This window comes from Copidosoma floridanum, unplaced genomic scaffold, assembly GCF_036245765.1.
Source record: "Copidosoma floridanum isolate Cflo_tuat_1 unplaced genomic scaffold, Cflo_Japanese_pri ptg000016l, whole genome shotgun sequence".
Lineage (NCBI taxonomy): Eukaryota > Metazoa > Arthropoda > Insecta > Hymenoptera > Encyrtidae > Copidosoma > Copidosoma floridanum.
In genome coordinates, this window is record NW_028321893.1 from 14,189,740 (window position 1) to 14,214,599 (window position 24,860).

Here is a 24,860-nt window from a genome sequence, read left to right on the forward strand (position 1 = left end):
ATTCCGGATGAAAACAGTTATTAAAACTTATTACTATTATACGTAACAAGTAGTATTGATAAACTTTCATGTATTATTAGTGGCGTACAGCCTGCGATAATGAAGGTTTCCTTAATTTCCGTATTTTTCGGTCATTTTTGCGACATAATACTTAAAATTAATATATTCGTAAGACTATATTGATTAACCTTATAACCCTTGTAAGTACTTAGTAGAAATTATTAGGTCCTATGCCCTATCAGAAGCGTACAGCCTGTGATGATAAATTTTCCTAAATTTCCGTATGTTTTGATCATTTTTGCGATTCAACACTTGTTATTTATAATTTAAAAAGATCAAAAACATAAAACCTTTTTACTGCTATACGTAACAAGTACTATCAGTATATTATTATGTATTGACAGTGGCGTACAGCCTGTGATAATGAGTTTTCCATAAATTTTCCTAATTTTCGTTCATTTTTGACACATAACACTTGTACTTAATTCTACCAGAAGACAAAAATTATTTAAACTTATTACTTCAATACGTACCGAGTAATATTAATATATTTCTATGTATTATCAGTATCTTACAGCTTGTGAAACTAAATTTTTTCTAAATTTCCTTGTTTTTCGGTCATTTTCGCGATATAATACTTAAAATTAATAATTTCAGAAGACGAAAATTGCTAGATCTCATAATTATCATAAATACTAAGTAACGTTGTTAGATTTTAATGCTTTATCAGTGGCGTACAGCCTGCGATGATGAAGGTTCTCTTAATTTCCGTATTTTTCAGTCATTTTTCGCGATATAATACTTGAAATCAATATATCCGGAAGACTTAATTGTTTAATTTTTTAAGCTTTACAAGTACTTAGTTATGTTAAACAACTTCCCTGCATTATCAGTAGCGTATATCCTGTGTAAGTAAAGATTACCTGAATTATCGAAATTTTCGGTAATTTTTGCGATGTTATACTTAAAATGAATGATTTCGGAAGACAAAGATTGTTGAAACTCATAATTTTAATTAGTACTAAGTATTATTAACTAATTTCTATGCATTATCAGTGGCGTACAGCCTGTGATAATAAATTTTTCCTAATTTCCGTATTTCACAGTCAATTTTGCGATTTAACACTTGTGATTCATAATTCTGGAAAACAAAAGTTATTAAAACTTATTACTCTTATATGTAACAAGTAATATCTGGAAATTATAATTCTCATAAGGACTGAGTAAGATTATTTAATTTTAATGCATTATCCGTGGCACAGCCTGTGATGATGAATTTTTCCTTAATTTCCGTATTTTTCGGTCATGTTTGCGATATAATACTTGAAATCAATAATTCCGAAAGACTATATGGTTAAACTTTATAACCCTCATAAGTTCTAAGTAAAAATGATTAAGTCCTATGCCTTATCAGTGGCGTACAGCCTGCGATAATGAAGGTTTCCTTAATTTCCGTTTTTTTCGGTCATTTTTGCGATATAATACTTAAAATTAATAATTTCGGAAGACGAAAATGATTGAAACTTGTAACTCTTATACAAACTAAGTATTGCTTATCAATTTCTATGCACTACTAGAGGCGTACAGTCTGTAAAAATAAACTATTTCTAAATTTCCGTATTTTTCTGTCATTTTTTGCGTTAAAACACTTGAAATCAATGTATCCGGACGATTTAATTGTTAAATTTTCCAAGCTTCATAAGTACTCAGTGATATTGAACAATTTCACTGCATTATCAGTAGCGTATATCCTGTATAAGAAAAGATTACCTGAATTACTGAATTTTTTGGTCATTTTGCGATGTTATACTTGAAACTAATGATTTCGGAAGAATTGTTTAAACTTATAATTTTTAGTAGTACTAAGTAATGTTCCCTAATTTCTATGCATCATCAGTAGCGTACGACCGGTGATAATGAATTTTTCGTAATTTTCGTACTTTTCGGTCAATTTTGCGATTGATTAGTTGTGCTTCATAATTCCAGAAGACAAAAATTATTAAAACTTATTACTCTTATATGTGACAAGTAATATCAATTAATTTTCATGTATATCGGTGGCCTACAGCCTGAGATAATGAATTTTTTCTTAATTTCCGTAGTTTTCGGTCATTTTTGCGACATAACACTTGAACTCAATAATCTTGGAAGACGAAAAGTATAAGAACTTATGACTTTAGAATGTAACAAGCAATATTTATGAATTTTTATCTATTATCAGGGATGTACAGCCTGTGATATAGAACTTTTCCTGAATTTTCGTACTTTACAGTCACTTTTGTGATAAAATACTTGGAATCATCAATTTTAGAAGACGTTAACAGTTGTAACTTATAATTTTTGTAAGTACAAAGTGATATTTATCAATTTTTATGCATTATCAGTGGCGTACAGCCTGTGATAATAAATTTTGTATAAATTTCCGTACTTTTTGCTCATTCTTGCGATATAACCTTTGAAATTGGAGATAACGGCAGAAAAAAAATATGAGAACTTATTACTTCTATATGTTACAAGCAATATTTATTAATTACCATGGTCTATCAGTGGCGTAGAGCCTGTGTTAATAAACTTTTCCGAAATTTCCGTATTTGTGGGTCATTTTTGCGATTTAACACTTGGAATTGAAGATTTCGAAAGGAGAAAAATATGAGAACTTATTACTTTTGTATAGAACAAGTTATATTTAAAAAATTTCCATGTATTATTAGGGGTTTACAGCCTGTGATAATAATTTTTCCCGAAATTCACGTATTTTTGGGTTATTTTTGCAATTCAACACTTATCATTAATAAATTCGAAAGACGAAAATTGTTAGAACTCATAACTCTCATCCGTACTTGGTAATATTTATCACTTTTTATGCATTGTCGCTCACCTACAGCTTGTGAAATGATATTTTTTCTAAATTTTCGTATTTTTCGGTTATTTTTACAATATAATAGTAATAACTACAAATTCCGGAAGACAAAAATTGCCGAAACTCATATTTTTTATAAGAAATAAGCGATGTTATTAAATTTTCATACATCATCAATGGCGTACAGCCTGTGATCATGAATTTTTCCTAAATTTCCGTACTTTTTGTCAGTTTTGAGATATAATACTTGTGATTTATAATTTCGGAAGATCAAAAATATTAAAACTTATTACTTCTATACGTAACATGTACTATCAGTATATTCTTGTGTATTTTTAGTGTTGTACAGCCTGTCATAATGAATTTTTCTAAATTTTCGTATTTTTCGTTTATTTTTGAGACATAACACTTGTACTTGCCAGAAGACAAAAATTATTAAAACTTATTACTTTTACATGTTACAAGTACTATTAATATATTTCTATGTATTATCAGTGGCAGACAGCATGTGAAACTGAATTTTTTCTAAATTTCTGTGATTTCGGTCATTTTAACGATATAATACTTATAATTAATAATTTTGGAAGTCAAAAATTGCTGAAACTCATAATGCTTATAAAGACTAAGTAGTATTATTTAATTTATATGCTTTATCAGTGGCGTACAGCCTGCGATAATGAAGGTTCCCTTAATTTCCGTTTTTTTCGGTCATTTTTGCGATATAATACTTAAAATTAATAATTTCGGAAAACGAAAATTGCTATAACTCATAATTCTCATAAATTCTAAGTAACATTTCCAAAGAACAAATTCAAGAACAAACATTTAAGAACAAATTCTAAGTAAGTAGACTTCCCATCGTTTCGCGGAAAAACAACGAAAATTCAAAATTTTAATGTCCCAAAAATTGCATTGCAATTAAAATTTTACTTTGCTATCGAGTCAAGGGACACATTGATCAATTTACTTTACTAATTGATTGTATACGTAACACAAATAAATTGTTTTCGAACGATTTTTGTAAGACAAAAAGTTAGACAAAAGAAGGGAATAGTATTAAAGACGTTGGGTTGTCTTACATTTTTCTACTTAGAGTTAAAAAGCATGAAGCTGCTAAGTTCACTGAACAAAAATAACAAACGAATAAAATTTATCAACTATAAGACATTCTTAAACCCCAGCATGAACTGGAGAATTAGAAACTTTTCATTAAAAAATAATAATAAAAGCCCCACGTTGCAGCTGTGTGAAAAACGGAAAAAGTGAATTTTTTACAGTTCACGTTTTTTTGCGGAAATAGTAATGGCTTAACAGATGAACATTATGCAAAACTTTTTGTTTATAATAAGCTCGAGAAGCGGAAGAAACTTTATTTTTAGAAAAAATTACATTTTTGCAATTTGTTTATAAAATTTGTTAATAAAAAAACATTGATCACCTTCGATATTACGACCCACCATCAATAATTATGTTCAGCAGGCAAAAATACATAAAAAACAATCTATGTATGGCTGTTCAGATAACAAACATTTAATGCCAGAATATATTGTATTGCGCCGAGGCCGTACGGTCACATTAAAAAGGCACAGACCGTCAAGCTCGCTGGATAAGAACAACCAAATAAAATCAATTGGTCTTTACGTATTCATCAAATACTATGTTTGGCTCACAATTTGAGAGGTGTTGAGTTAAAAAATATTAATCGGGCTTCAAGTAGCAAGTTATTGAAAATAGCAAAAAACGCATTTTTTGAAAGTTGTCGAATTTTTTACGGGAAAAGTATTGGGTTTAGGCATATAGTGTGTGTAAAATTTTTTGTTCAAAATGAGCTAAAGAATAGGAAAAAAATTTTTTTTTCCAAAAAAATGAATAATTTTTATTTGTTTATAAAATTTGTTGATAAAAAAAAATTGTCCATCCGGATCGCGACCCACCATCGATAATCGTGTTCAGCAGGCAAAAATACATTTAAAAAACTTTGGTGGGTCCGTTCTAATTGAAAAGGCCACGGGACCCTACCTGGCGCCTAAACTATATTTCACGGTCAATTCTGCGATTTAACACTTGTGATTCATAACTCCGGAAGACAAAAGTTATCAAAACTTATTACTCTAATATGTAACAAGTAATATTAATATATTTCTATGTATTATAGGTGCGTACAGCCTGTGATAATGAATTTTTTCTAAATTTTTGTATTTTTTGGTTATTTTTGTGTTATAACACATGAAATTAAAAATTTCGGAAGAAGAAAGTTATTGGAACTTATTATTTTATATGTAGCTTAAATATTACTGTAAGTTTAAGCATTTTATGTGGCGTGCAGCTTGTGATATCAGATTTCTTTGAAATGTAGGTATTTTTTGGTCTTTTTTCAATGATAAACCTTATAATTAACAAGTTTTTGAAGACGAAAAGTGCTTCATTTGTTGTACGTTTTCATTTATTATTCTTTGTCTCCTGCTATCTCCGTCGTTGTACAGCCTTTTTAATTAGAATATCTTAAATTTTTGGTGTTGCCGCATATTTGTACAATGAAATAATAAACATATTAAGTTTTTGAGGACTGGAAATATACATTATCAGTTATTTTATTGAACGAGTACGAAGAATATAGTTTCTGTACGGATGATTTTTCATTTTTTAAGTCATTTGTACATGCATATACAGTTTATTTTAACTTTGTTGGGTTATACGAGTCATTGCTATATCGTGACGGTATCATAAAGAGGAACTCTTTTTTTTATGGTCTTTATGAGTTATTGCGTAGACAAAGACTTACCTTGATTTATATTCACTACATGAATCTCACTTCAATAGTTTTAAGGGTCAAAACGCATTTTCTACTCCTATACACTCGAATAAATCTTCAAACTCTTATATCTCGAGAAGGGCTTATTTTTATGATCTAAAAATTGCTGTGAGCCTTCCTTTTTACTTGTTGAAGCATTTAAACCATTTCAATTAAAAAAAAAAAATTTTATTTTCATTTTCGTTGCACGCAATGTTGCTAACTTCAGAGCCATGATAGTATTCGGACACGGAGAAGCATTACTAGAGCAGTAATGTTAATCAAATGGGGATATCACTATGTTATGGTTATGTATGCTTTAAAGATAGTTACGCTGCTTGTAACTTGATTAATCAAATGACTACTGCAATCATTGCAAAAGTTAAGTATTGTGATCTCTTCTAATGCAGTTTAAGTACTTTTTATGGCATAATTCTGTAAAAGACCTGGGCATTTTGTATTTTTAGCATGTCTAACTACTGCCTAATACAAATTTTAATGTTATTCAATGGAGGGTAATCTCGAATGGTCCAGAAATTTAAATGAGGAAGAGCAACATACCAAATTTATTTATTTAATAATACTTAAGTTTTACTTTAAAAATTTTGATTATTTACTCAAATATTGATCTGCTAAGTTAAAGTATATTTTTGTCTACTGTAACTTATCTAAATTATTGTGGATTGACCTTAACCTTACAACTGTCCATCTGTACCCTCCAATGTTGAAGTGTCCAGATTTGCCCTTTCTTACCTTATTGGTTGACTTGAAATAATGATAAAACTTAAAAATCCGATAGTATACATTTTAAAAATAACTGTTTATTAGTCTGAAAATAAAAGATTACATAATGTACAAATTGCATTAAACATAGAGCTTTAGTTCCGTCTGATACGATACAGCCATGTTTTTTTCTTCCAAGGCACTGTTGTGTTAACTGATATTGAGATTTATTTCAGTTAAGCTATTTTCAATAAATCTAATGAAAAATATGTTTTCATCATAAAATGCTTTGCACATCATAGAAGTATATAACTTTCGAAATCTAAATTTTCAATTCAGCTTTCATGTTGTGTGGTTCAAAACTAAAACTATCTTGTGATGACCAGATGTGGAGCTCAACTTTTGGATACTTGCCTAACTAAATGATCAATATAGTTTTGATACGGCTGTTATTTAGGTTTTCTTGTAAATTTTCGTCTTACTGGTCTCTCATCATAGTTGTCTTTACTTTTCTAAAAAAATACGAAATAGTTTACAATTAGTTTTTGTCACATCAATTATTTATTTAGACTCAAATTAATAAAATTTAAGCTTATAGAATACACTATGCATCTGTACACATTATATTAATAAAAAGTTACTATAATTTAATAATCTACGACTCTTTAAGAATAGTTATAAGAAATACAGTTAACTAATTAGACTTTTACTTCGGCTTGCGATTCCAAGTATTCATGAAGTTTATGTTCTACTAGCATGTTCAACTGTTAGTAAGTAATAACAAAAAGAAAAAACACCATAGATCATTTGACTTCTCATAATTTTTGTCAGAACTTGATTAAAGCTTCTTTTATTGTAGGGAAAATTTAAAGCTCAAACAGTAGAAAACATTGTTGATACAATCTATCAAAATCTGCTACGAATTATCGAAGAACCAAAAGTTTTTAGGAGAATATGGTATCATGAGTTCTAAAAAAACAGTTTTATATCCTAGTATAATGCAAAAAAATTTTTTAGCAGTGATTGTTAAAATAGTTGGTTGACCTAGCAGCCTTGTCATATTATGTTGTTTATAATTTCTCACACTTTAAACTGTAAAATCAGTTCAGAAGCTCCAATAATGAAATGTTCAAATGAATTTATGTGAAGTTCAGTAGATCGATATTTTGGGGCTCACCATTATTAAGTTTTTGAATATGCTGATTTACAGTTTGAAATCGCGCTGTTATTTTTTATGCCCTTTACATTTAGAAATTTAGCTCAATGGTAAACTTTTTCCGAGACAGATAAATAGTGTGAGGTAGAAAAATTTGCTTCTTAAATTTTTGATCACACTTCAACCGACGCTCCTGCCTTCAGGCAAATAAAGATCACTTTCAACGTAATTTCTGGTAAGTAAAAGAGATTTCTTATTATTTTAAACTATACTGGAAAGGTAACACGCCAACAAAATAAAGTAACATACTAATCAAAAGTGGAAGTGGAAGGAATTGTTGAGCTTTGTAGTGGTAACACGCGTAAAAGAGATAAAATAACCATCGTCTCTTGGTAACAGAAATTAAGGAAGATTACCGACCTGGAGAATGCTGTTGCAGATTGGTGTTTTGGGCGGAGGGAGAAGTAGAGGTAGAGAGAACGCAAAGAAGGCTCTGGGAGATCTGCACCAGCCCTTGTCTGAGAAGACTAACTACACAGAGAGTTGGTTTCCTGTAAGTATACAGTAAACGAAATTCGTACACCTACAGATGGCGTGCCGTCCTCACGAAATAGAGTGAATGTCCAGCGTACACTGAGATTTCTCGTGCATGCGCCCTACTACTGCGCGCTCGTCTGTGTTCACTGATATTCCTCATGCATGCACCCTACTACTGGGCTCTCTTCTGTGTTCACTCGGATTTTTCGTGCCAACGACTGTGTTCACTGAGATTTCTCGTACACACAATGACGTAGTCAGTGAAGTAGTGAGCCCGAATAGTTATTCATGAGTTTAGTCGATCATAAAACAGAAAGATTATATATGAATGTTTTTGTTCAAGTATATGTTCAAGTTAACGTATAATTTTGTATTTTTAAATTAATTTTTGTGATTGCATTTTTATGAATTTTATTCGTAACTATAGCCCATAATTTTTTTATATTTTATAGTGCAAACGAATGAAAATACGAGATACGTAAGATTTACAAAAAACGATGATACGTGCCAACAGTATTTCACAGCGTTTACGAGAAATCTCAGTGAACACAGTCGTTGGCACGAAAAATCCAAGTGAACATAGACGAGCGCGCAGTAGTAGGGTGCATGCATGAGGAATCTCAGTGAACACAGACGAGCGCGCAGTAGTAGGGCGCATGCACGAGAAATCTTAGTGTACGCTGGACATTCACTCTATTTCGTGAGGACGGCACGCCATCTGTAGGTGTACGAATTTCGTTCACTGTATACTTACAGGAAACCAACTCTCTGTGTAGACAGACAAACCACCTAGTTTAAGAGCATCAGTCAATTTAACGCCATATCAAAAAATCTTATTTTTCATTTGAAATTAATCTTAGAATGATTGATGTTTTTAAGTCGGCGTTACAAGTCACAATAACAGAGGGATGTAAATTTTTTCGTTAGTTTACCATTAAAAATTTTATACAACGAATTAAAAAATATATGTACATAAAGAAATATATAACCCATGATGTTATATGAACGGTCAGGTTATAATTATTAACGATCATAACAGTCAGGCTAAGTGATAATAGAAAAATGAATGATCATTTTTTTATTGCTGCAATAGTGTAAAAACAATATTTTTTTCCTTCATTACATCAACAAGTTTTTTATTTTTTATACCTTTATAAAAAACAAATGAAACGTTTGTAATACAAGGTTTTCATCCATGAATCGAGCTTATCTACTGACAGATAAGTCAATATTTTCCAAGCCATACCTCTTTTATCCTTTAGAATAATTTTAGCTCCACATAGTACAATACATTCACGTTTCCTAGCTTTTAATCTATTGTTACGTAAGAAATTTTCAGAAACCGGTGTTGAAAATAAAACTTTCAGTCCCTCTCTGCATAAGTGAGAGAAAACGTTAATGCTACGGACTTCAAATCACTTACCTTTAAATAATTTGATATTGAGCTTTAGTCCAAAATTATATTAAGATTAAAGGTTTGCGATAGAAAATTCACTCTTTGTATGGTTTGCAGGAATGAAACCACGTATTTGTCAAGAAATAAATAAAACAATTTGTTGTACAAGGCTTGTAGGTAGGATTATAAAGAGTGGTGCCAAAGAAACAGTGTCAAAATACGTGCGTTCACTAAATTTTCAACAAAAATGAATTACTTCAAGCTAATTCTGGTTGTGTAATAACTGTCTACAATGATCTGAGTCCTTCAGACGTGTTACGACTCTCTAAATATGATGCTTTTTAGGTATACATAGAGAAAGTTCTGAAAGTTAAAATACTCTGGACATGTAATACATTTTTTAAGTTCCCTGTTTTGTGTTTTGAAAAGCTTAAAATGTACGTGTTTTTCTGAATTTTTTATAAAAATAAATAGATGTTAACTTTCCATGTTTGCAAAATAATTAGTTACACTGATATGTGTCTCTTAAACACTCCTCTAAATGCTTAGTATGTAAGTGCATGTTGTTGGATATTGAGTGAACTATATCTGAAACGTAGGCAGCATTGGGTGAGCGGAGTCACTTGCGTCGAAACACAAATCAGGACATGGGGAAAGTAATGAGAATTACTCAGCTTTTTAATAAGTAATAAACAAAAATTTAATTAATATACGCGATATAATTTAAGTTGAGCAATGTCTCTGAACAGGAGCAAAGCAATATACTGCAAGTGTACTTCAGTAGTAAGCAGAGGGAAAAGCGTTCGCAAAGCTAGTTGTGCGTGGACTAAAATTATAATATTCATATGCCACCCAGCAGGGTAGATGAGAAAAAGTACAATGTTTACATTAATAGCATAAGTAGTACGTAAAAATCGCAAAACGGTTACAGAGTCAGATAAAGGTAATGATATAACATAAAGAAGAAAGCAAAACATACAGATAGAATTTCAGGTAACAGTTAATCTCTGCAAAAGAAATGTTATTATCAGGCAAATAAATACTCAAGATTTCTTAAACACAAGAACACGTCTTTCCGTATTATAAAGTTTAGTGCAGAAATTACGGCTTGAAAAAGAATTATACTATAAATATAATAAAAACTAATTCACTAGCAAATGCCTTGACTATTAAAATGCAAAGTAAAACTAAATGAAATAAAACAATATGTATAAGTATAATAAGTTCAATCCTGAATATATAAAAATAGAAAAATCTTAAAAAACTCTTTTTCAAGGCATAAGAATGCGAACATCCAAGTAATACGTCATAAACACTTATGATACTTTATAAAAAGTCATATTTTCAAGGGCAGAAGTAAATGAATTCATGATTATTTTGTGTACAAACGACGATACTTCTTACAAAGTCAAAACTTGTATAGAATGCAACCAAAGGGTCATTTTTCAAGTTTTCATAAACTGTTTTATTAAAATTAAATTAAAAATAAAGAAAATCTTATCTAACTCAAAAACGTGTCAGCTTAATTATGAAATAGTTCTAGATAACTCAACAAAATACCTTGCCGTTTTCAATAAGCTAGATTATAAGAAGATTTTTATATTCATAACGCTCGCATGAGTCACCCCAGGTCAGCATATATAAATCTTCTTATGTTATATAGTTTTTTTTTTTTTTTATATATTATAGTGCTTTACGTCCGGCTCCTATAAAGGGAACTACACAGGGCACTTAGCACTTTGGAGAAGGAAGGGAAGAGAGAAGGGAGGCCTCCCAGTACTGGGAGGGGGGTAGGGGAAATTAGGTAATTTTGCTGCGAGAAGGTCGCCTAAACCCTCCTCGAGGAGCATTGCGTGGTGAAAAAGCCCATATGAAAAATCACAGAGGTACTTGCCCGCAAATGTCGCACTGGCCGGCAATCGAACCACGGTCACCCGCGTGCCAATCCACGACCTAGCCGACTGAGCCACTGCGCGCTCTTATGTTATGTAGTTGTTTCCTCTCTACCCTAAGATTTGCTTCCCCACCCTGCCCCACTCTTCCACCTGCTGCTCCACCCTTCCCCACGCTGCACTACCCTTCCTCGCCCTTTTCCACGATTTACATTATTTTTTTTCAATTTTGAGCTTTATCTGACAGTTTGAAACTTCCCCGAGCTGCCCCACCCATCCCAACACTTCCCCACTTTTTCCCATGCTGCTTCGCCCCTTCTTCACGCTGCCACACCTCTTCCCCATGCTGCCCCACACTTGCCCCCTTGCCCAATGAACATTGTTGTCTAGAAATAAAATAGCAAATAAACCAATGAGATTTTAATTGAGTTTTTACATGTATATTTATATTTCAAAACAGTTTTATGCACTCATTTAATCGCATACTTTAAATTAACATACTATATTATTAAAAAAAACTTATTTAATTTTTTATAAATTCAAATGTCTTTGTAGAGCAACTTTTCAAGAAAATCCTCTTCTACATTGTCGAAAAATTTGTTGACGACTTTTTCGTGTGTTAGGTGGTGCCCTTTTGAGTAAGAAACTCTTTTGTAACTGTTGCTGCAGGTGTCACATAAATAGATTTTTTTAATTTGTCCTCGTTTAAGTGTTCCGTTAAATTTTGTTTTATGTTTAATTATATTTTCAAAAAGGGTTATTGGGTTATTAGTATGTTCAGAATAAATTTAAATAAAAATAGTTTTGGGATTTGTGCACCAGGATAAAGCTACGTATAATTGTCCAGGGAAAAATGAAGATTTTTTAAATTCAATCCTATAGAATCTAAATGTTAACTCTGTGATCTATTTACTGTCGTAGAAAAAGCCACAATCAATGGAAACTGTTTTCTATAAAAAATAAATGGTAAACAAGAATGATCCCCGGTAATTAGTGATTTTAGGTATAAGTGCTACTTGTTTTTCGTTTTTACTTGTAATGATCTCAGCTTTACTTTTATTACATAATTCGTCTCTTACAATTAAATTTCTTACTAACATTACTACCAACTTTTTTTAAATTTTATCTTATGAGGTTGTAAGCATCTATAAATTGCGATTAAAACATAAGCTTGAAAAATTATTTTCATATTTTTGTCAGATTCATCTGTTCCTTGTGCTGTCGCATAATTAATACTGTAGCAGAATGTAGCAGTTCCTTTAATAGTGTTTAATCATTTGTTGTTTAATAAGTAAGTGTATTCGTTATGTGATGTTAAAATGACTCAAGTAATGAAAAAAATTTTTATTTCTTAAAAATTTTACTGTAAAAGTTCTCCATTTTTCATTTATATGATATCGTAAATGAATCAATTTTATCTTCTATATCTAATGAAAATGAAAAAAATTTTTTATTCGATATTTGATTTTTTTTTAATTTAAAAATATAAAGAGTTTCCATTAATAACAGTACTTTATTGTTTCTTCTGTAAAAACTGATTTGAAGGTATTTTTTGAAACCAGTTAAATTTGTCTGAAATCTCTGCCTAATATTATAGTTTTTCCTTCAAAATGTAAATTATTATTTCAAAAATATTTTAATGTTCAATCCACTATTCCTCAAGCTTTCTTTGGAATTATTGAATCTTTCTTCCGTATTATGATATCTACTTCTCTTAATTTTTTTGTCGGATTCACGTTCTAAAAATGCTATACAATTGTTAATTTAATCTAAAGGACGTATAAAAACTATGGGATTTGTTATACGTCTTGGTAAAAAAAATAAAAGTAATACCCCATTGACCCCCTACAGTTTATCGAAAAACTCCGAAGGCCTTCACCAAGCACCATAACTTTCCAAAAAATTGACAGGCTTTCCACTGCCTTGCTGAACCTTTAGAAAAAACCATTTATAAATTTCTACTGACCCCCTTCATAATCAGATATTATTTTCTCTTATTAAACTAAGGTCTTAATTTTTAAAAACTTTCTAATGCCCTACACAATAGGTATAAACTTTCGATAAAAAATGTATTACGTTGCTCCATTATCTTAAATACAATGATCATGTACAATGCACATGAATAAAATATTTGACAAATTTCCATATTACCTATGGGGTAATGCTAATGTCCTGCTAGTGACTTTTTATTAGTTTTTGAAAAAGTATATTAATCATATTATTGAGAAAGTACCGTTCTACTACATGAAAAAATTATACTAATGAAATAGGCAATTAATAAACTATTTGAATATCAAAACCCTGGTTCTCGCCTTTAGTTCTTCTTTTTACGAAAAGGCTTCTTAAATAATTCAGTAAAGTTAACTGAATTATTCCGTTTCCTTTGTTTTTCCCAAGCAGTTCATATACTGGATCAAAAAATCTGTCATACACTACTTCATTATGAGTTTACAATTTGTACTATGAAAAGGAATTTTTTTGTTTTACGTTAGCTTATATTGTTAGAAAAACTTGAAAATAAAATTATTTAGTAGAATTTTTTTTTTTAATTATAATTTTATCAAAAAAATTAGTTTTTCTAAAACACTACATCCTATTTTTTATTTATCATTCAGAAAATTCTATTACTACAGAAAATCGAATTTTCTACAGAACGAAGGGTAATGAAGATTTATTTTATGTATGTAGAATTATCTTTGGAATAAGAACTTTTTCTCAATTTTTTTACCAGTTATAATTTCAGCTGCAATGCTATATTTAAATCATTTTGTCATTTGTAATCTTGTGCCATTATTTTATCGATTACTGTCAGGGTTGTAATGGAAGCTGATATTTTACGTAATCGATTCATTATTTTTCGATTTTGAAGCTGCTGTTTTAAACTCGATAAATATTCTGCATGAGTTTCTTGATGCCTAAAATTGTATACATTTAAAGCATTCAAAGTTTTCCTTCCAATTTGCCCTTTTATGACTATAGGCATGGTTAAATTTTTTGTGAGCTTTAAAGACTGTTTTTTGTCAATCTTGTTGAATTGTCATATATTTGTTGGTAAGATAATTCGACGTCCGATAGCCCTTAAAAGGACTGGTGAGTTAAATTATTTTTCGACTAAAGTTTTCAGTCAACGTTACTGCCTGGATACCTCAGGGTGATTTTCTCTGGCTTGCTGTTATAGTACCAGACTGATTAAGAGGACAGCCACAACATCTGAAGCATTAAAGCTAGTTGCAGTGATTTTTCCTAGCGTCTCCTTGTATTACGTTGGTGTCTAACGCGCCTTTTTTTTTGCCCGTTTGAGAAAGTTCCGTTTTCTCAAGCTTATTTTTTCTTTACGGCTTTACTGTTGGGTTCACCCAGCGTAGACCTCGAAAAGGATCAGTGATTCTTGGTTAAAAGCTTAGAGTCGAGAGGGTAACGTAGAGTCATCGGTGGCTAAGGTTCCCAGCCTCACGACGAACAGCTCTGCTCGTGACGTCTGCTAGTGAATGAATGACTTGGTTTAAGTGGCCGGCTATGTAGTTTTTAAAAGCACGAGTCATCGCCGGAAATGGTAGTAAAAATGTATTTGTTGGCAAGGTAGTTTAACGTTAGATGACCCTAAAAGGAACCGTTGAGATTTATGGTTACATAGGGAACGTAAAAACTCATGGTAGCCCAAAAAGGGGCAATTGGTGATACTTCCTGTCATTCCATATTATTATACTTGATGATTGACAGCCAGCTGTGCGTAGCTTGACTCTTATCTTAGGATCTCTGCATATAGAGACCATACTGAAATAAGTACACTACTGGCCAAAGAATACCTCGTCTTCGGGTCATTCCCCGAATAACTACCAGCTCACTATTAGTTGGAGAAGTGGGCCTGGTAAATATACCTCTGATAGTATGCTAGTGGGATAAACCACTTAGGAGAAGGCTGATTAAAATTGGAGCCGATGTGGCTGCCTACAATCCTAAGAGTTGTTTTTCCTGACTTGCTGTTGTAGCAAAATCCGCTTTTGTAGCACCTTATCGGTTGCAAGAACGATCACTAAGCCCCTCACAGTTAGAGCAGATTTTGCTCTGGCTAGACGTCTCGTGGTATTACGCTGGAAACTTTGGCGTTCAGAACGCCTTTAATTCGTAGCACTTGTTAAACTTCGAGATTCGGGATGGAATTTAATGTAAGTCCCTTTTCCATTGTAAAACAGTGTATTCGGTAGCCAGGAACCCAGCTGCTAAACTCACAACTCTATTCATGATGCAATGCTGGTAAAAGTTTATGGTATTCAATTGTATGCTGAGAGATACTATAACCAGATCCACTAATTTCTGTTCCAGGTAGCTTTGATTTTATTTTAACGCCACCTAGCGGATCCTACGGAGCTAACGTAAAAATCTAGCGTATTTTTACAAATTTGTAAGCTTATTTGATGATACTGTTATTAATTTTTTCAAGATAAAAACCATACTAAAATTATGTATAAAGAGCTAAGAATCAGTATCCTAAATTTCAGCACGATCGGCTGAGTAGTTTTAGTAGATAGAGATAATAACGGTTTTGACGACTTTGCTTTTTATATTAGTAAGATATCATCGTCATACTTACCAACTCCTTTATAAGTTCCATGATATATGGTATAGTTAGTGTCAATTTTTCTTGGTAAATGATTAGGAACTTTGTTGTTTAAAAGTTGAGTGTATTCATTATGAGAAGTGAGATTAACATAATGTTTTGAACAATTTATATTTATTTTAAAGATTGTCAAGCGTACATAATCAGTTTTACACGTTTCATCACTTTGTAATGATTTCATTTTTTCTTCTTGTATTCATAACAATAATTATAGTAATTCTAGGTCATTAAATCAAATATTACTACCATATTTTATTGTATCGAAATATGACCAAAAAATAATGATTTAATACTTGTAAAATGATGTTAATCTTACTTTCCATGATAAATACACTCAATTTTTGAAAAATATAACTCTAAATGACTTACTAAAAGAAATAAACCATTATTATAAGATGGATCATGAAATTTATTAAGGGGTTGATAAGTCTGACGACGATATTTAAATTACTTTTTTTACTGAAGTCACAAATAGTATTCGTGGAGGTTTACCACCTCGGGAGCTAATTCTAAAAATCAGAGCGATACTAATGTTGATCAGTAATTTAAGAATTACTGACAGGTTATGTAAAGAAACAAGATTATAAATTACAAAATTTTTGAAATATAGCGTTGAAAAAAAGTCACTTTGAATACTGGAAATACATCTTCATTGCCTTTGGTTCTCTACTAAATACAGTTTCCTTTAGTATTAGCCTATTGAACGACCATTGATAATAAATTAATCAATCTCAAGTCCAAAGTTTTATCAAAGTTGGTTTATGTTTTAAAAAACTTTATTCTTGCACGGTCAATTGTATGTTGCTCTATTAATATTCAAAAGTAAAAATGGATTTTTCATTCGAATTTATTGTAATAATAAATGAGAAATAGAAAATATAGTTTTGGAAGAATTTTTCTTTACTTAATTCAATTGTATTTAATAAGCACATAAACTTATTGAAAATACAATTCAAAGTAAGCAGCGCGTCATTAGCAATATTCCATAGGTGGTCTAAAAATTTGCTAAACATTTTATTTATGTGAATTAGACATGATCATTGTACTTAAGATAACGGAGGAACGTAACGAACTTTTTAACGCAAGCTTTTACCCACTGAATAGGGCATTGCGGGTTTGAAAGAAATAAGATCTAATTAAAATAAGAAAAAATATTATCTGATTATGAAGAAGCTTGGTGGGTGGGGTGGGGGCTATCAATGGATTTTTCTAAAAATTGTGCAAGGCAGTAAGGGGCTAGTGCGTTTTTCGGAAAATTGTGGTGGTCAGTGGAGGCCTCCACGATTTTTCTAAAAATTGTGGAGGGCAATGGGGAACTGCTTCTATTTTGTTATCAAGAGGTAAGACAAGTTACAGAATTTTCAGACTACCTTTAGATCTACATAGCACTGAAACAGCATTTTTAGAACGTGAATCCGATAAAAAAAATTAGGAGAAGTAGATATTATAATATGAGACTAAGCGTCAATGATTCCAAAGAAAGCTGTAGAAGTTGTAGATCAAACTTTAGAATCACTGAATAAATAACTTTCTTTGTTTTTATTAGATACAGGAGAGGATAAAATTCCATATAAATGGAAAGCGAAATATCTTTGCAGTGAAACTTTTGATAAACAAATATTTATTCCATAAACCAAGTTATTTTAACATCACATAATAAATACACTCAATTACTAAACAGTATGGAAAAACTGCTACAACCTACTACAGTATCGATTTTGCTACAACAAAAGGGACAGATGAATCTGACAATAATATAAAGTTAATTTTTTAAGTTAAAGTTTTAAATGCAATTTATGGATTTTTACCAGTATATGAGATAAAATTAAAAAAAATTAAGTAGTAATGTTGATAAGAAATTTAAGTATAGTTGACTAACTATGTAATGGAACTTGTTTACACACAATAACATTATTTAAGTACAAAGATTAAAGCAGAAATCATTTTAGGTGAAAACATTGTATAAATAGTGTTTATACTTCAAATCACTTTAATTTATCAATAAACTTATTCAATCACTATTTATTTTGCATAGAAAACAACTTACATTGACTTTGGCTTTTTCTATAACGATGAATCGATCACAGAGCCAAAGTTTTGATTCTGTAGGATTGTATTTAAAAAAAACCTTCACGTTTTATGGCCAATTATATGTAGATTATCTCGATGCACAAATCAAAAAAATGTTTTTCATGCACAATGACTCTAAAGATAAATAAAATGTAAAAAATATTGTCTAGCAAGAAGTTTTTTAAACCTATCAATATTCGTGATGAATTTTGACGTTATTATTGTATCATTGCATTAAACATCAATGTATTCGAAATATAATTGGCATAAGAATACCTACAATAAATTACATTAAAGCTTTCAAATACTAAAAGCTACTTTATTTTTAGAAATTGAGATTTCAAATGTAATTATTACATTCTAAGATTTAAAGATTACACTTTAGTAACCGAACATGCAAAAATTTATACAAAAGAGAATTATACACGTCACCATTCCGGAAAAATAATTAATCACAAGGAAAATTTAACAAAAAATTTAAAGAAGCACAAATTTAAAAAAATCTATACAAGTAACACCTACAACAGCAGTTACCTAAGAGTTTATCCCTTAGAAAATTTTTGTCGATAATGTGGAAAAGAATTAAAAAAAAAAATCCTCTACAAAGACATTTGAACTTACCCAAAATCAGATAAGTTATTTCTAAACAATACATTCAGAAGGATGTTTATTTATTAATTTTTTTTTTCTTCGGGTTGCCACAACAGCTCTTCGGCGAAGTCGCCAGGGCCACCCACTCACCACGTATATGTGGGGGTGTATTGCCGCACCCATTTCCAACCTTTTTACTGATTTACATAATCCAATCTATGAGCACATTGTGAGTATCTCCGGTGCAACACCTTGCCAGTTAAGCTGACACTCTCTGCACCAATGGTACATCAGGTCCACTCGCCACTGTGTAGCGTTTCCCCGGAGAGGACTCTATATTTCAGGACTTCCACTCCTCACCGGTTAAGCCAGCGCTCTCTGCCGAAGCATTAGATCTAGGCTAATTAGCATCCCCGGAAACGTCCCATGTTTCAGGGACTACTCCTCACTGGTAAGGCCGACGATCTCTGCCAGGCGCATCGGATCCGATAATCCCTACCTATAGCCCTAACACTGTTTCACATTCACCCAGGCCCGAAGACCTGTGGGGCAAGGAAAAAATCCTGGAATTACTCTAAAGGAAAATTCCATGGAAAACCCACCCCAAAACAGCCAGGGTTACATAGGAACTCTTCCCGATGAAAACAGTTATTAAAAAAATCTGCATTCACCGGGAATCGAACCTACGACTCCTAGGACAGGGTTGTATCAGTAACAAGCACGCTTACCACTGAGCAAACGACGCTCTAGAAGGATGTTTACTATTATTATTTTAAAATATTATTTTAAAGTTAACGAAAATTCATAACGTATTACAAAAATTTTATTATTACAGATAAGCGTGTAATGAATAAGGTAGAGAAGCGGCGGAGAAAGGATTGGGCAGCATGGGGCAAGGTTGGTCAGCGTAGGGAAGTTTTCAGATCAAGGTCAAAAATAAAAGAGCAATAACGTTAATCGTGAGAAAAGGAAGGGAAGGGTGCGGAAGCGTGGAGAAGAAAATATTAGGGTACTCTGAAAACAACTATACGATATAGAAAGATATGTATATATATACATGTACGTGTTTAGAAAATGTGACTTATGCAGACTCTACGTGATTTACAGGCATGTGTTAATAACACAGTAGAATTATGCAGACATCCGCATCATTCCTAATCTATCCGCATAATTAGCCACCCTCCATGCACATGATTGTCCGCACAAGTCATTTTTTCTAAATATATACATGTCTATATATGATTCTTGTTTTACAAGCTTCATTGTTTTTTTTACTTGAATAACATTATTTTAAAAATTCTGTAAATTAAAAGTTTCATCTTCGGAAATGGTAAAAATGGAAAGGAAAACACTCATATTGTGGGGAGGAGGAGGGGGAGTTGCGGGGGAGCGGGGAGGAGCTAGGAGAGCTTTGATCTAATTTTGTTGATAATATTTAGTATAGTATATAATATCAGAGGGAGACATGTATGTAGTATCTATACCAACATAATAAATTATTTTACTCCTAAGAATGTTTAGAAGTGCATCGGACGTGTAATTTAGATATTTGCTTGTTCATCTTCATAACAAAATTTTTTGAGATTTACCCGTATACATGCATTTACACAACGATTTTGTAAATTACCTTAGGGATTAAGATCAGTAGAGCTTATTATTTTGCGAGCACTGCAAGCAACTCATCATTCATTCTAAGTTAAAATACAGCAAGCACAAAAATTCTCATTTTTCACGTTTGTCACAAATAATGCAAAATGGCTATCCAAGAAATTTTGAAAGATATACAAGGACTATAATAATAAAATTTAGTCCATTAATAATGCACATTATACCTCTAATTGTAAAATAATGTCATCGATAAAAAAAAAAAAAAAACACATAAAGCATAAAGATGGCATTATTAAATATGAACGGAAAACGAAGTGAAATTAAGTCCAAGGGCATCAAAATATGATCCTTCGTTCGTAACTTCGTAATAGCACAAACGTTTCTTGTTTTTCTTTTGAATCTATGGTTTTGCAGTTTTTGGTAATATTAATGTAAACATGTCATCCTTACATTTCTGTAGAATACTTGAAAATTTAAGTTTCTCGCCTTTTTCTCTTTGGGCCACTTTATAAGTATCAACTTCTTTCCCTTTAATTTTCTTTAATACCAAATTTATTCAAGTCTCATATCTTTCACACTTCAGAGAATTCTATGGACATAAGTTCCTTAAACTTTAATACTCTGGAACGCTTCATCAACATTTTCTTAAGAGTGCTATGTATATATGACTTACAGCAACCTGAAAATTTACTTTACTTGAGTACTAACTAAGTTCGAGAAAATTTATGATTCTTTTTTATAACAAAATATCATATCATTATCTATCTACTAAGTTGTTAACTTATTGTAAAACTGTATACATCATTAACTTATTTGCAGTACCTGATGTACGTTTGATAATAAAATTTTTTCAAATAAAACTCAACAGATGACCAAACTTACGCTGGACACTCAACAACATAACTAAATATACAAATTTTACAGACTTGAATAATACAGAAATAATCCTAGTCTTAAATTGTCCATTCTTAAAAGTTATGTCGTAATGATTAGATTTTTGTGAAAAAGAGTCAGATCGAAGCGTGTATTAAAAATTTTTTGATTGGCTTGGGTTATAGGTAGGAGTTTTACAATAGAGCAATAACTGCAGCTGTAAACGCTTATATGTAGGACATAAACTTAAGTGTACATACTAACTACTTTTTAAATGTGTAAACTAGGAGCTAAGATGTATAGCAAACGTTTTTTATGTGTTACTAGTACTGAGGTATAAACTAAGGAAAAAGTTTGTGCATTGGGGTTTTGGTTGTACTTGTACTTTTAGTTACAGCACTGTTCCGCAGTTCAGGCGTTACCTTTGTGGATCATGCTTTCGTTCATTAGGTACATATTTCAGTACTTGAAATTTTAGATACTAAATGTCATTCTATTTTACTGTTATTCTATTTTTCACATAAATTTTTTTAATCCAAAACAAATGTAGATATTATCCAACAGCTTTGAAGATGTTGAGAACGAGGTACAAGTTACGTTATCTAAGAAAGTAGTATTACATTTGTCTGGTTCGTTGTTACCTTGCTAATTATTATTACTGTTGCTCCCTTTGATTGAATATTTTTGGATTATTTTTATTCTTTTATCCCCTTTTACTTCCAGAATCATTCCTCGGTCTTTTAGCATTGTTTCCTTTAACACTGTTCAGATTTTGTTTGTCACTGTAAGTAAATGTTATGTATAAGAAACCATCTGTACCTCTTTTATTGTTGTTCCTTTCATTAGAACAATTTTTACCTTTATCTATCTTTAGATTAACAAAACTTTGTTTAGAGCTCCTAACATTATAGTGTTTTCCTCAACATGTGGTAAGCTTACAGCAGATTTAACAATAAAGTGGTTCAAAAAGATATTTTTACCAAACATTTAGTCTGCTTCTACGGTTACGTAGGTAGTCTACTTAAGGTTTAGTAAAGGTGGTTTTTAGGGGTTAGGTGAGTTAAGGCATAGGTAATGAGGTGGATAAGCTGGCATTAGGTGTAAAATTTAATCATTTTAAGAAAAATAAGCCACTAAACTCCTTGTTCTCCGGGTGAGGTGAGTTAGCCTGTGGCTCCGTAGGGGTGAATTTGTAAGGGTAGTTTATAGCCTTGAAAGTGAGCCAGGGTCGCTAAAAAAATACGTGTCTTATATTTTCCAATGTTCTGTTCGTATACCAAGCTTTATCTGATTTAAACTGTCGCACTTGGGTAGGTTTACTTGTAAGTGAAAAGTATGTGGTGTCAAAATCTAAATAATAAAACATTAATTATTTACATTATAAAAAAGAACATATTAATGATAAATTCCTTAAATATCATTGATGTTCAAAATCGTTTAAGAGACAAACACGTTTACGTCGTCATATATTTATTCACAATCTAGAAAATATTACATTTATTCAGAACGTAGAAGTAAACTTTTGCGAAATGATTTATTAAAAAACATGAAGTTAATGTACTTAAAAAAATAAGCATATTAAAGAACTATTATTATGTAAACATTTTAAGTAATGCAGTTTTCTAAAAATTATTAATAAAGCGATTAGAATTTTTTTTAATGTAGACACATAATCAATAAGACAAGTTAATTTTAATGTAAACTATGGATAATATTATGAAAACGTTGAGAAATATTTCTCGAAGAATTAAGTGAACATTAAGTGATAACGCTTTATTTAACAAAGTAAAATAAAATAATAAAGAAAAATGTTTTTCTAAACCTTTCTGGAAAAGTGTTTAACTTAGAGTTACAATCCATTTATAGGGGATCGGCGCGTGGAGCGCTCTATACACTGGTATATAACAGTTGTGCTTTGCCTTCTGCGCGCATCGTGCACGAACCCACTCCTAACTACTTTAGCTCAATACAGTTGTTTTTCAATTTAATACATCAAACAGTTGTGTGTGTACAAATTGAATTTTGTCATATTACAATCTACTTATTTATTCTACAGGGCATGATATTGAGAGATTAAATTTCGGTTAGTTTTTGACGAGAAAGATAATGCTTACATATATTAAATCCATTTTATTGTTAACAATTATTTTTAAATACAAAGCAACATTTTTTACGTGTAATACATAAAAAAAGGTGTGTATGTAATTTTTTCTGAAAAATTAACAAAAAAAATTTGATTCTCATACGACATTTTCTATTCGCAAGTCATTTTACTACTTCATCTGTATGAAAAAGTTGTTTGAGTTCTTACAACTAGAAAAAAAACATCAAAGTGTCCATGTCTAAGTGAAAGTTTTCTGTGAAGAAAAAAGAAAAATAATGTAAAAAATGTTCAATTTACTTATAATGAAATTTTACGCTATAATACTTTATAACTTTTGAACAGTCATTAGTTTTTTCTTTACTACTTTTTTTTTAATTTTGTTATTTGAACTTTTATTATATTACATAGCCTCCTTTGTACTTAAACTTTTAATTAACAGTTTTAAATAATATTTAAAACTTTTGTTGACAAACCATAGATTTACAAATGTTTTATGTGTGGCTTTATCCATACTGAAGTAAGTGATAGTTGTCACTTGAAAAAAATTTGAAAATTTACTATCCATGAAGTATGTGTATTTATTATGTGTCATGAATTATACACCATTATTATTTAAATTTGATTTTACCATGTATTTTGTGACATAAACTATCTATTTTTTATTTTCTCGGGATGACAAATAATTAAAAATTTATCTTGCTTATTTTTTAAATAATTTAAAAAATTAAGCGTTATTTAAACTAAGACTATACTTGTTTTCAAAAGGTTTATTATTACTACAAAATTTTGTAATGTTTGATTAACTATTTCTAAAGTTTTTTCTCATATCATATAAATTGTTGTTTAAAGAATGCACTTAAAATGAGTATGTCCCATTTTTGAACTTGAAAATTTGACTAACTGAATGAGTGAGTTATTTTCTTAATGACTGTAAAAGTCTTTTGAAAATGTTTTTGTACGTTTATTTTAGAATATATCACCTTTAACATTTTCTGGAAGTTGAGGCCACACAAAAAAAATTTGGCATTAAAATGGTCTCACAACAGTACCTATTTTCTTAAAAATTTTGTTAACTTGGAAATCAAGTTCTATTGAATCTATGCTAATAGCAGTCCCTCCAAGAATTATATGATAATCTTTTATTGTTCTTGGAAAACACAAAACACTTTTTTTTTAATATTTGATCTACCTGTAGTAATATTTTTTCTCATAACGTATTATTGTCCATCCCATTTTTCTATTTTGTTCTCAAAAATGTATTCAGAAATGTTTACACATTAAACATTTTTAAAAAAATTGTTGACATTTTTTATTTTAACCGAACTGTTAAAGAATTTTTCCACTTGTTCATGGACTCTTGAGTTAAGTCACTTAGAAAATAATATTTTTTCTATTTTCAAGATAAACTGGTAGATTAGTAAGTTCATGACTTCTACTTCATATTGAAAATTCTGGTAATTTCTATTCGATTTTGATTTAACTTGAATATCTACCATAAATGTATTATGTAAATTTATCATAAGTAACCTCGCTTGTGTTTTCTTTCTCGAATTTACAAAGTGCTTTATCACGTCCTTCATTTGTACAACAAAAATATATTTTATGCTTTCCATTGATGCACAGCACCCATATTTTAGATAG

At 30.8% G+C, this 24,860-nt stretch overlaps 1 protein-coding gene across 1 annotated transcript in view; it reads right to left on the bottom strand.

Moving 5' to 3' along the window:
- Positions 1-6,474: 6,474 nt before the first annotated feature.
- Positions 6,475-24,860, bottom strand: part of Suv3 (Suv3 RNA helicase) — a 348,081-nt gene continuing 329,695 nt past the window's right edge. The window contains exon 14 of the mRNA XM_089592298.1: positions 6,475-6,886. Coding sequence (XP_089448424.1) covers positions 6,824-6,886 — 63 coding nt within the window. The 3' untranslated portion in view covers positions 6,475-6,823. The remainder of the gene's footprint in view (positions 6,887-24,860) is intronic.